Consider the following 14,368-nt stretch of genomic DNA (forward strand, 5'->3'; position numbering starts at 1 on the left):
CATAGGGCCCAGAGACCTGTGTACACGGTCCAGTTCCATAGGTTCAGACGGGGGTCTGTCCAGCAGGGAGTTAAAGATGGCCGTTACCGCTGCTCTGAGATCAGGGCCCCCTGTAGCCTCTGGGATCCCCCGCAACCGCAGGTTGTTTTGCGGCGGCTGCGATTCTCAGAGTCCTCAAGTCGTAACTGCATTTGGTCCAGGTGGGTCTGCTGTTGTAACAGGGATGCCTCTAGGTGGGCCACCTTTCTGTCCAGAGATCTATACGTGTCCTTCAACACCTTTAGTCTCCTCTCATGCTGTTCCACCCCAGAGCGCACCTCCACCAGATCTGATCTAAGCGAGGTAGCTAACTGGTCCATCATACCTTGGAGGTCTGTGCGGGTCGGGAGCGCCGCCAGGATAGACCGGAGCTCAGGGTCTGCGCCAAGGCCCGAGCAGTTGAGCTGGGAGGCCGTTGTCCCCACACGTGGAGAGGGCCGCTCCGCCTCCGAGTCAGGTAGAGAGAAAGCTGGGGAGACCGGTTGCAGCAGAGGTGCCTCTTCGTCCCGTCCATTGCCGGATGCGTCAGAGGCCAGGGAGGTCTGGGAGTGTCTCGGCGGGGAGAAGTACGCGGGCGTCCCGGTCCGCTCCCGCGTGCTAGGCCCCACTGCCCGGGGCGAAATATATGCTTCCATCCTGGTTTGCTGCTGACGTACAGGGGCCCGGGGTGTCTTGGACTTTTTCCCGGTACGCTTCATGGGGCGATGGGGCGAATACGATGCTGATCAGCTGAAAAGATATCCCTGGGTCTGCAGAGCTCCTCGGTTTAGCAACTACTCGGCGCCATGTCCAGGCCACGCCCCACCAAGTTCTTCTTTTCTAAGGAGAACAAGTTTAATCTGTGGAGGCGACCTTCATAGCTTAGGCCTTCCATCCCCTTTATTCATTTTGTAACCTTTCCTTGAACACTCTCAAGTTTGAGGACATCTTTCCTAAGAGTTGGTGATCAAAACTGAACCACATACATAAGGTGAGGCCAAACCAGTGATTTATAAAGTGTTAAGATTATGTTTTTATCCCTTGCCAAAATCCGTCTTTAATGCAGGATAGTATCTTGTTTGCTTTGCTGGCCGCTGCTTGGCATTGCATACTATTGCTTAATCTGTGATCTATGAAAACCCCTCAGGCCTTTCTCCATGTCCGACATGTCCCAGTGGAGCACCCCCTAAGTAGTAGTTTGCATGCATATTCTTTGCTCCAATGTGCATAACCTTGCATTTTTTTTAATATTAAACCGCATTTGCCATCTTGCAACCCAAGCCTCAATTTTATCTATGTCTTGTTGAAGTGAATTTATATCTTCTTGAGAATTTACTGCCCTACCCAGTTTGGTATCATCCGCAAACACATAGAGTGAACTATTTATTCCAATCTTTATGTCGTTTATGAATAAGATAAACAGAATCGGTCAAAAGACCTAGCCCTGGGGCACATCACTCACAACTATTGCATAATTAAAAAATTTACCATTTATTACTACCCTCTGGATCCGTTTCTGCTGCTAGTTTTCCACCCATGTACAAAAAATGTCATCAAAACCGCTAGACCTTAGTTTGTGAATTAAACTTTTGTGGGGTACTGTATCAAATGCTTTAGCAAAGGCCAGATACACCACGTCTACTGGTATTCCTCTGTCAAAATAATACTGACTTCCCCATAAAATGTTAATAGATTGGTCTGACAAGAATGGTTCTTCATTAAGCCATGTTGGTTGCTACTTATTATACCATTTTCAAAGGCACATTCCTGCACATAGTCCCTTATTATTCCTTCAAATATTTTATGTTAAGCTAATGTTAAGCTGACTGGCCTATAGTTACCAGGTGTACTTCATTTCCCCTTTTTGTATATTGGTACCACATTCGCTTTCTGCCAATCAGCTGGTACCATACATTACATTAAAGTGTCCATAATGCTTAGGAAGAGTGGTCTGGCTATGACCTGGCTAAGTTAATTGAGTACCCGTGGATGTAACCCATCTGAACCTGGAGATTTGTTTACATTTACTGTAATCTTTCCAGACTCTATATTGCTCTGATCTCTGATAGCCACTGAGATGCATTAAATCTGTTGTTACTAGATCACCTTACATCAGCACATTTGTTGTGGCAATTACAAAGGGATTTAAAGCCCTGTAATTAGATTTTAAAGTGACACTAAACTCAGGACTTATATCTTAAAAACACTTTGAAGTACCTTAACTATTAACAGAAATGTAACTTATTTGTCTATCACTCAGCTGTAGATTCTCAAATCATCTGTGAATTGGTGCCTGACGCTGTCCTTCCTTCTGCAGGGTGGCTACTTTTGTTCCCCATGGTCTCTGTGTGTGTTGTAAAGTAACCACCGCTCCAAGCTCGCTCCCATGATAGACTACAATGTCAATACAAATGACTAAACTAAACATGAGATTGTATAAATAACCAGTGAGTGTAAACACATCTGAAAATAGGACAAGAAACTGAATTACTGCTACCTCCAAAATCAAAAATTAAACAGGTCTGTCTATATTGTGAAATGTACGTGCAATTTGGTTTACAAACATTTGCGTCCGAATTGATGTGACGTGGGTGGTACAGGCATAGAAAGGAAATTCCAAGAATTCATGCCCAAGCACAACTTCAAAACGTTTAAATTACTATTGATCAAGCATTCTGCTTCCTTTGCGGCTCGGTGATATTTTTGCTTTACACAACACAACGCCTGCGCTAAAATAGCATCTTCCTTCTCTTCGGTGGTCACTAATTTCTTAGGTGGTCACAACATTTCTGTGACAAAAGTGTTTTTTGTTTAAAGTAGCTCATTTCGCTGGTCACCCATCTTGCAAACAACACCACATTCTTCATTAAAAAAATGCAAGAATTCATAAAGGGACACTAAACATAAATTACAGAATTGTTTATTTACAACACTTTTTATTAATATTCCTACATGAATGTGAATAAGTTATCAAAATCAATACATTTAAAAGGTGACATAGCTGAATTTCTAATCAGTTTACTATGTACTCTTATAGCCCCCCTCCTCTGGCAGCTCCTTCTCTACCATTTACAATAGGTCCTCTGACAGTTCCCCGTCTACGCTACGTTTTCAGAGATCTCTCCCTCCACTATCTACTCAATGTTCTCTGCTAGTTCTCCCCTCATTGTCCAGGTAGCTTCTCTTGAAGTACTCCTCCTACCATCTACACTGTGTTCTTTACCAGTTATCACCTCACTGTCCAGGTCACTTTTCTTGAAACTCCCCCACCCAGATCAACACTACATTTTCCGGGTAGGTATTCTCCCACTAGCCACAATATGTTCTCTGACAGCTCCCACACCGACATTACATTCTCTGGCTGCTCTACACCCCCTCTTCTAAACTAATTTTTCTGCCAGGTATCCCCCATTGTGTACGCTATTTTCTAGCAGCTCTTCCGTCACTGTTCAGGTAGCTTTCTTACAGGTCACCTCTCACTTTAAAGTTTAAACCCCACTCCACCCTGATCTCTTTCCACAGTCCACAGTTTGCAACATTCAACACTACAAACTGATCCTCTTCACATTGTTTTCTCATCCATATCTGTGGCTGCCACCTTATCACTGCTTTTTGTCTCTGGCATTCTGCACTTCCAATTTTCCACAATACTTTCCTTTCTGTTTCATGCTGTTTGGAACATGTTTTTATGGCTGGTGCACACAACTTCGCAAGACTTCACACATCAGGAGAAAGGCTATCATCTTCCATTCCTTCCACCGGGAGGCAGGAATGACTGTTCATACTTGACCCCTCTCTCAAGTCTATGATCAGCTTTTTCTCTGTCTCCTCTGATTTCATGACCAGAACTTCCTCTACATCCTGCTCCAGTAAAAACACAATTAACTGCTGTCCTTCTCTCCCCTCCACTACTCAGTAGTAATCAGTTCTCACTCTGCTCCTATCAATGATCAGTTCCTACTCTACCTTCCTCCCATAATCCAATCATTTTCCTCTCAGCCCCCTAACAATGCTCAGACCCACCTTACCCATTTTCCCAATATTCAATTAACAGATCACACTCTTGTATTCCCTTGCCATGAGAAGATCACACTGTCTATTCTCTCTTCCATCAATCCATGATCATCTCCCCTGTGCCTCCACTCTTTAACGTGTCCCTGTCCTTGATTGGTACAAATTTTCCCCCCCCCCCCATCAATGATCATCTACGTTCTGTCTTTTTCACTCTCCCTGATCCTTAATCAGCCTCATGCTCTGCCTCCTCTTGCTTTTCTCCTTGGTCAGATCTTACTCTTCCTTTCTATGCCTCTTTCAGTGTTATGAATGTTGCTCCTTTCTCCCTTCTATTCCCTGCCATGATGAACCCACAAATCTGGATCTTGTGTGTCCTTGGTTTACAAATAGTTGCCATTCTGCACGCTCCCCCATGAACTTGTTTATCTGCTATTGTGGCAAATCTTTCTTCTGTCTTGGTCTATAATCAGCTGCTACTCTGCCCCTTCTTCCAGTGGTCATTAATGAGCTCCCCCTCTCCCTCCTATGTCCTTCAGCTCCATGATCAGGTAACATTCAGTCTCCCCCAATAATCAACTCTATTGAGATGGCACACCAGACCAAATAATACGTCTCTTATTAATCACTTAGCAGTAACAAAATATTCAGCATTAGCTAACCCATGAACATGCACCCATTTGCTAGGAATACTATTTATTTTGCATAATGTAACTGTTGTGTGGTTCATATCTGAAGTAAATTAGAATACAAAAGAAGTAGGTTCTACACGAATTCCAGTAAATGTGTGTTACATTTTCTATAAATTAAAGCTTGCAATTCCGCTCTTTATTTACAAACCATATCTACAGTATATACTGATAAATTACATTTATACTGAGAAGCACACACATAGTGCATACACAATATAACTTGATGATGTTGTCAAATGATCTCACAGCAGAGAGGAATTTGCAAGCATAATAATAACATGCGGAAAAGAGTCAGGAGTAGCCAGCACCAAACATTTCTTTCCCAGTAATAGGAAAAACAGGTCATTTCCTGCCTCATTTCTTTAGTACAAGCTGTCTTTACTAGTGACAATAGTGTTAAAACAATTAGCTGGCTTTTGCTCAAGCAAAGTGGGGACTCTCCGAGGGAGGGAGGAGTTTAAAGTGGCTTGCGTCATCAGGAGGAGCCAAGTTCAAATTGGAGGAAAAGGTTTGTATTCAACAGCCAAAAAAGCTCTTGAAAGTATAACACAGGAAAACCGTCATACTTCAAGACCATAACAAAGAAAAGCCCCTAAAAAAAAGACACAAGAGGAATTTCCAAATGAGTTGCCAGTTACAGGAACAAAATGAAAAAGCAGGTCACCAGCACTCAGATTATTTAAATAGATATGTCCTTTTTAATGGACAATTGTGTCACGACAATCAACAAAGCCGACGTTTCGGGGCCGCGCAGGGTCCCTTCTTCAAGGCAGATAGATGTGACCATCTATCACATCTATCTGCCTTGAAGAAGGGACCCTGCGCGGCCCCGAAACGTCGTCTTTGTTGACTGTCGTGACGCAATTGTCCATTAAAAAGGACATATGTATTTAAATAATCTTAATGCTGGTGACCTGCTTTTTCATTTCGTACTTTGCACGGTGCCATCCGTGGTAGTTACTACAAGTTACTACAATCCCGGCCAGTAAGAACGATGGTGTTCTTACTGGCCGGGATTGCTGTAAGGTGTGCGGAGAGCACCCTCACCAACTGAAACCAGTTACAGGAACAAGACATTCTGAGCCATCGTATTTCACCCCGGGAAACTGCATCACAATCATATGTTCTGAATACTTCTGCTATGAATAAAAATAATTCTAATTAGGTAGTACATGATGATAATAATGTTTCTTTACTTTACCAGCTACTATGTGTTGGCAGCATCTTTAAACTACACAGACTTAATGCAGGTGCTAGAGTTTGTATCTTAATCCTATCAATCAATAAGCAACAATTGCAGGCTTATCACAGTTTTTCTAACACAAACCAGCCATAGAAATGTTTTTGGCGTTTGGGGGTCAACCAGTGAAGGCCATTTACACTTCACCTGGGACAGAGAGATCAAATTGAATGGTGTACGCCCTGTTAGAGGTTCTGCACCTGTCTACCAATTGCTCTCTTGTTACCCTATCTCAGGCACCTCTAATGGAGTCTATAAGTGGTTTGTTCTGCCATTGTTAACATCAGGAAACCCATAATGAGTAATGACATTAATTACATGAATGTAGACAGGAAGTGGCTGCTAATAGCTGAAATGCAAAAAAGCTGAAAGATAAATAAAATGACAATTATGTATGATACGCGCAATGGTAATGTCATCCAGTTAGGGTTTACATCTATTTTGGCTCTTAAACTTACCCCTAACACATAACCACTAACCTAACCCTTAGCGCCTAGCATGACCCTAACACTTTAAGAGGACCTGTACTGTGGAAGCTGTGCCCACAAACTTGCAAGCACAGGGAAAATATATTGTCATTATAGCCTATATGCTCCCTGCAGATGATCTTTTCCCCACTGCTGACTTACCACGCCTTGTTCAACACTCTCTGTCTCTGTGTGAAGGTGCCATCTTGGTAGAGGCAGAGCTTTGCATCCCTATGTCAGAGCTGCCACCCTGAAGACTCGCAATCTAAAAATTATTGGGGTAATATTAAAGAAGGAGCAAAAGAGTCAAAGGAAGCATAGATCCACAGAATGAATGAGGCTGAAGCATGGCAATTCATGTACGGCAGATCCTCAGGTACACCTTCCTCTCCAGCAACCATTCAGGAGAACAGTAGTGACATCGACAAATCTCACTCCAAATGTCATGGAGCGGTCCGAGGCACAAATGCCTAAGAAGATTGCATAGTGCAGATATACAACTATTAGGCTGCAGAACAGGAGTGCCTAGGCATCCTCACATGTTAGGAAGTACACTGCTATTTTTTAAGAGGAATTCCATGGAAAAGGTAATTTTTCAGGGTACTGCTTAGGTACAATTAAGGTTACTATATGTTTCCACGCCGCTCTACGATGTCCGCCGTGTGGAGCTGCAGTGTAGTGCACACGTATGCACTGTGTGTCTTCTTAAAGGTACAGTGCTTGACAATTAAGGAACAACCCCGCCTCCAGAGATGACAACACTCTGATGTCAGCAGGTACAAATGCTAGCCTCACATAGCATTCTGAGCTTGGTTATTGCACAGCTTGCCTTCGTAGTGCCTAGTGTATTAGTTATAGTATATTTCTTGTGTACCGTATCTTGCTACTTCCTGACCACGAATCTTGCTGCCAGCCCCTGACCCCTGCTATTCTCATGGACTACGACTTTGGATATCGATTTAGCTACAACGTTCCAGACTGCTCCTCTGCTGGCCACCACCACATGAGAGACTGTGCATTACCCAGGTCTGCTCGTGTGGAGGTACCATTTGTATTGGCAAGTCCCCTGCATCTGGGTTCCTACGAACTACTCCCTGATAAGTACTGACCAGGCTACAGTCAATGTGATGCGCCAAGAGTGATCAGTACTAACCAACAGAGTAATCCGCTGTTTGAAACAGCAGTAAAGCTACAACGGGACAATGCAGGCTTCAAACTATTAGCAGCATATTGAAATCCCTTTAATCATTTCGGGATTTTAACAGTGTGGGCTTTATCCGCTTATTTAAAAAACAGTGTTTACAGCAATGAGGATATACAGGAATTAGTTCATGTTCGTATCCAATCTAGTTTCAGTTTAAATGTATTAACTCCTGTCTTTCAACATAGGAAATGTTCTTGCGCCTTGACCTTCGGTTATACTGTATGCCAAGTCAAATGTAACTATGCATAACCAGACCTTTCCTTTTGTAAAAATGAAACACAAATACTGTATATTACAATCCTTTTTTTGTAGTTTTAATAATACTTTCCTTTCCTCATAGTAAAGTTTATGTAGTAACTGCTTATAATTGTTTAAATTTGGAAACCAAGGCATTCATAAAAATACATGTTGTAGTATAATCATACTACTCAACCATGAAAAACAGACACGGGTTGGATTAAAAAAAACATTCGTTTGTATTACGTGTGGCTATGCATGAGGATCATCTAATAAAAAAAAAATCACCCATTGTTTTCCGCTGAAATGTGGGAACTATGAAGAACAAGGCCTACTCCCATGAATGCAAGATAATATGAGGTCATCCTGGGATTCTATCAGCAGCATACAAACTCTCAGCTTAAATAATGTCTTATATTACTACAAAACTCCTTTGAGACCCCCAGAATCCTTATATTCTACTGTAAGAAGTATGATATTCTATCTGATATAAAAATGAGTCACGTATGCACAATGGTGATTGAAAACAAAATCTTCTATGTTAGCCATAACTTTGTAATCCTACATACATTGATAATTGCATAAATACCAACATTTTATTGTCAGCATTTCACTTTAATTGTCTGTTATTTATAAGATTATTTTATTAATATCGATGATATTCACCGTCATAATCTATGTAAGTACACGGCCATCTTTTAGGTAACATACCTGGTTGAGGTGGGGAACCACATCACAGTCTTCTTTCAGCTGTTCCAAGTGATGGATGAGAAAGTTGCTGACACCAATCGATCGGCAGACTCCTGGTAAAGGAATAACAGTGCTCTTCAAGTATGATGTGAGTTTATTTTTAATCATTTTTTATTGGATTTTGTAAAAAAAAGAAAACAAATGTGTCATGTAAAGCAGTATTAGCTCTCAATCCATATATGTAGTATACAAAAATTATTCAAAGAACAGACACAGAAAAAAATTAAAATTTGTTTGTCATCTGTGACATCATGGAAAAGGTGGAAAAAACGGACTTAGTGAATCAAAGTTCCGTCTGGCGATGCCATTCGCATGGCACTAGCTTCCCTAGAGGGTACTAACAAGTATAGGAAAGTCCTATACTCAATAGCGCCATCTATGGGTGCTAATGCTGTGCAAACATCATCCTCCCAGCTATACGCTAGGTGGAACCTTTATAGATTAACCCCTTATGTAGCAGTAAACGTCCTATGTCTAAGTACTCTTATGCCAACAACCTCACATCTGTGTACCTACAGTAAGAGATCATCTAAGGCATTGTGTCTCTGACTGTTAGCCCTGTGTAATCCTGAGTTAGACATGGGGATATCACTACTGTAATTGCTGTTGTTCTACTTGCAGGAGATGAAACAGTACCTGAGGACCCACAATGCAAGGATCTCCCTGCTTCAGCTTCATTCATTCTATGCTTCCTTCCTTCAATTGAAGTCCATTGAGTTTACATTGAGGCGCTTAATCTGCCAAAAAAAAGCTTGTGTACTTTTTTTTCCTGCGACGGGCGTTTTGCTACAAGCAACAGAACTCTCAGATGTGAACAAGGCCATAGAAATTAATAGGATTTTGTTTAGGGTGTTTTCTAGGCCAGAAAAAGCTCTGCAAAATGCTAGGTCTGGTCTCTGATCAAGCGCTGAATCGTGTCTCTTCTGTCCCACGGAATCTGTGCGGGTGCACGCTGCTGCATTGACTTACCGTTTCTCTCCTCTTCTCCTGGCCGAAGATCTCCACTGCGCATGCGCCAGCCCCATGATCCTTTGCGGCCGCCCAAGAATCTTTAGATCTTCAGACAGGAGTGCATGGCAGAGACAGCGGTGAGTTTTAACTGGAGGTGCACTGAAATGGAAATTTTAAAACCAAAACGAAACCGAAATAAAAAAAATTGGCAGAGTCCTCAATCTCTTTTTCTGAATCCCCTGTTATCAATTAACATGAATCCTCTATGAGTGTTCCTGTTCATTGATAACATGAGGACATGGTATGTTTAGTATAACTACAACTATGAATGAACACGAGGGGATGTAGATCACTCCCATTCATTCATGATTGAGGATATCGTTAACATACCATGCCCTCAATTATGTACATTATTATATCACTGATCGCTGAGTGTTTGTACCATGCTCTCCTCTCTGACACGCTGTCACAGGAGGCTGAGCGAGCGGTGTAGGGAGTAGAGCTCGGCCTCCTGTGACAGCGTGGCCTATCTCCGCCCCCACACCGCTCTGCCGATCTGTGATAGGATGCTGAGTGGTGTGTGAAGAGAGACGCCGGCCACTCACAGCGCTCTCCTCTCGCAGCGCTTGGTAGGCTATTACACTTTCTCTCCTCCCCGCTGGGACACAGAGCAGCGCCCAGCGGAGTAGGAAAGAAACTTGGGATGCGCCGATGTATCGGCAGGGAAAAGGGACCGATGTATCGGCAGGAAAATGGCACTTTCGGCATTATGCCAAAAGTGCCATTTTTGGCCGATATGTTTCGGCGGCCGATATATCGGTGCATCCCTAGTTTTAACCCTTGTGTAAACTTTTTTTTTCATGTTTTTGCATATATCCACTGCTTGCTAGCAGTAAAAATATGGAAAAAAATGTGAGGGTTTAATAATCCTTAAACCTTGTAACTACTTTAAATAATGTAACAATTCACAATAGCCTATTCTCTGGATCCTTATCAGCCTCAGGGCAACCTCACATGGATTTGTTGCAGATGACTCAGTAGTTTATTTATTTATATTACAAACAATCGAATTTGTCCGTTTTCAGAAAAATATACTTCCTGTAAAGTAACAAAGTGTATTGGTGACATAATACAGAACAGTGTGCACGTATACAAGATTGTAAGTGTGTGTCATATTTTTTTGTTTTTTAAATGCCTGGAAATAGTGAGTCACTGACCCAGAACAAGCAAGGAACAACCAAAGTCAGGGCCCCTTTTCAGCATACTTGTCCCAGGTTCCAGTGATTAAAGTGGTAGTTCACCTTAGAAATAAAAATACATCTACATCGATATCCCATGGTTACCTGTATATACCTGTATATATCTGCATGTGCATAGTTTGGATTATGACCGCGCTGCTATTTTACCATAGTCAGCATGTGAATCCGGCGGCTACTTTCAACTACACCATGAATCACAGGCTTCAAACAGAATCCTTTGATTGACAGCGCAGTTGTAAAGAGATGCAAGCTGACGTGCACGCCCATTGCCTCTGCTGCTCATGTCTGTTAATGATAGGGGCGCTAATTTAAAAGGAGGACTATGGGGTTAAGGCTTTTCCCCATAGTTCTCCTTAGGGTTAACGGGAGGACACAAACAAGCGCCCTCCCATCACCCTAGGCTCAGTATACTGAGAAGCCGCAGTATACCGCAAGCTACTGCTCGCAGTATACTGAGACGCCGCAGCTGAAGCGGATCCCGACAATTGTGCTGGGATCAGCCCAGCTGCGTGACTGACAGCTGGCTCTGCCTATCTAGAGGCAGAGCCAGCTGTACCCACCCCCTCCCCCGTCCGTTCCGCCAGTCACGCTGGTGGATCGGAGCGGGGAGGGGGGAATCCAGCCCCTCCCCTGTCAAGGCAGAGAGTGGTGACAGGATCGAGAAGTGAGCGAACGCCGGTATGTGTTCCCTCACTTCCCGATCTACTGAGCCGACCTGTGACAGTCTCATTGTCACAGGTCGGCTAGAACTATGAGGTGAATTAAAAGCACTCGCCTCATAGTTCTCCTTTAAGGGAAAGCCAGTGACATCATGTCCCACTTACTGCTTTCCTACTGTAATGCAAAGCAGGCTATATTGGCTGGTATAAGGCTGGCAAGCAAAGAAGAGTGAGAAAATCAATTTATTGAATAAGTGTGGGTCGGAATAATTTGACACTGGCCATTTGAATTGGTGAATGTAGTAGTTTATTTCTACTATAAAAAAAGAACTTTAGACATAAAGCAAGTGTGGTCACCAGGGAACTCATATTTTCACAAGTAGAGGTTAGTCTAGGTCTAGGTAGATTTTGTATCCCCCAACACAGATTTCCTTCAAATCAGTGCCTTTAACCCTTTTGCTGCCAAGGCCTTTTTTGCACACGTTATAATCCACAGGTGCTCATTAAGGTGACATTAGGAGTCTTTTAGACTGCCAGTGTTACCTATCCACTCCAAATAAGCTAATCTGGTATATATACCTCACTGTATACAGATTTTGTTAATCTATTGCAAAGATTCTTACCTGGATAATCTGCCATTATTAGCACTTCCTTCAACACTAAGTTATGTCCTTGCAATAAGCAGCAATATTGTCAGCCTACCATGCAAGCCCCTTCAGTTATCCATTGGGCTGACTATCAGGTCTATAAGATGGACAGCCCAATGGCAAACCAAAGATGCTCTTACTGCAGGCAGACAACGCTACTGCTAATTGCAAAGCGTTGTCAGCCTTAAAGTAGAACTAAAACCAACACTTTTTTTTTTAGATTGTTTTAGATAGAGTGGAGAAGGATTAGAATACCTATCAAGTTTTTTTTGCCATCTGTGTATTTGTTAGGGAGATTAATCCTCTTTATTCGTCCTGGTGACCATTATCACCAAGAGTGAAAGTGAAGGAAAATCCCAAACTTTGAGTCGTCACCAAAACAGGAATAGATGGCAAATCTTCCAATGGGGACACAGGTTTTGGTGACCTTGCTGACTACTCGGGATTTCCCTCTCAAGACAAAACAATGCTTGAAGCTCCAGTTGAAAGAAAATATACTGTATAGCATATACTGCATAGTAATATGTTTGACACCCAAGTAATTTTTGGCATGTATTTTTTTACCTCAGACTTCACTTCCCACTTTCTAGTGTAATTAATCAATATACTGTATATATTCATTAATTGATTTTAAATATTTTATTCAATGCAGATGTAGCGATCACCCCCTAAGGAGCCGCTGGAATAACCAGGTCATCACTAGTCTATCTAGGGCAGGGGTAGCAAACCTCCGGCCCTCCAGCTGTGGTGAATCTACAAATCCCATGATGCATCTCTCTTCGGGAGTCATGTCTGTGGCTGTGAGAATCTTGCAATGCCTCATGGGATTTGTAGTTCCACCACAGCTGGAGGGCCCGAGGTTTGCTACCCTTGATCTAGGGGATTTGATCTTCAGCTGCCCCATTACCATTTAACCGCCCTCTTCCAGTGCCCACAAAGCTGAGATCTACTCCAGTAGTACAATGCTGAATAACTTTTATTAACATCATACTGGGGAGAGAGGGTATAGGGATCCTAGGCAACCAAGGTATAACAGACTCACCATACCTTTTAATCATCTCAGTGTAGATCCACTTGTGGTACAGTGAACAGTAACTGAAGTAACAGATGGGTAGGGATTAGCACAAATCCTCGGCAGGAGAGACACCAGCCATGCTCCTGAGGTCCTCTAAATTCTGAGTACCTTTAGGAGCCATCCATCTTCCTGGTTCTCCTCCTCTGGCAACAACACAGGCCTCCTCCGTAACTGAGGCCCATGGTAACACTTCCCCCACCACAGCCCATGCGCACCGTCCAGGCCTCAGGCCTAGCTTGGGGGATGGCTGGACAGCACACAGTCCAGTGCTAATCCATGGCTGGTCCTGACTAGTCTCTGCACATGGCAATTCCTTCCAGTATATGTACCCTATCCCAGTATGCATCACTGGTTAAGAGAAACCCAGTGATTGGCTGCTGTACTGCACATACACTTACAGTGCCTCTCTTTGGCTGTCCCACAATGTAGCAGAGTCACACTCTACCCAGGGGGGTACAGTCAATGCTAGACACCTGAAATTAACCAGATAAATGCCACTATAATCAAGCCAGACTTACTACAGCCCTGGCAATCACTAAATGTCTAGTAGCCATCTCACAAAAGGTGACGGGGGCTACACAGATACAGTCAGGGCCGGACTGGCCATCGGGCATACCGGGCACTCATCCTGATTGCGTTCGGCCCGGGCCTGCTATGCCCGATGGCCTGCTCTATGCGCTCTTAACACTGGAGCAGCCAGGCAGAGCGACCAAGCAGATCCAACAGATGGAGTTGCCCTGCCCCCATCACCTGCGGACCCAGTGTCCGCTCTCTCACACTGCGGTTTCTGGCCAGCTCGAATTACTTTCGTATGACCGAGGCGATCCGGGCTGGCCGGATCAGGCAGAGGAGGTATCTAAGAGGGCTGCTCGTTGAGGCCTCTCGGGGCCCTCGTAGGGAGTAGGAGGGGCCGAGAGAGGAGGGGAGAGCTGCATCTACTGAGCCAGCAGCCCTCAGCAAGACACCGATCCCAGGTGAGAGCCCCACCGACCCGCAGAGGACGCAGTGACCCGCACTGACCCCCAGAGGCCACACTGACCCCCTGAGCTGCACTGACCCCCTAATCCCCACCGACCCCCAGAGCCCCACTGCCCACCTGAGCTTGCAGTGACCCCCAGAGGCCGCATTGCCCTCCTGAGCTTGCACTGACCCCCCAGA

At 43.8% G+C, this 14,368-nt stretch overlaps 1 protein-coding gene across 1 annotated transcript in view; it reads right to left on the reverse strand.

The window, feature by feature from the left end:
• The window catches only part of LOC108791471 (glyoxal reductase-like), a 120,817-nt gene that overhangs the window by 51,544 nt on the left and 54,905 nt on the right, over window positions 1-14,368 (reverse strand). The window contains exon 4 of the mRNA XM_018561969.1: window positions 8,581-8,672. Within this exon, the coding sequence (XP_018417471.1) occupies window positions 8,581-8,672 (92 nt within the window). The remainder of the gene's footprint in view (window positions 1-8,580; window positions 8,673-14,368) is intronic.

Source organism: Nanorana parkeri, unplaced genomic scaffold, assembly GCF_000935625.1.
Source record: "Nanorana parkeri isolate BGI_ZX_2015 unplaced genomic scaffold, ASM93562v1 scaffold553, whole genome shotgun sequence".
NCBI classification, from domain to species: Eukaryota; Metazoa; Chordata; class Amphibia; order Anura; family Dicroglossidae; genus Nanorana; species Nanorana parkeri.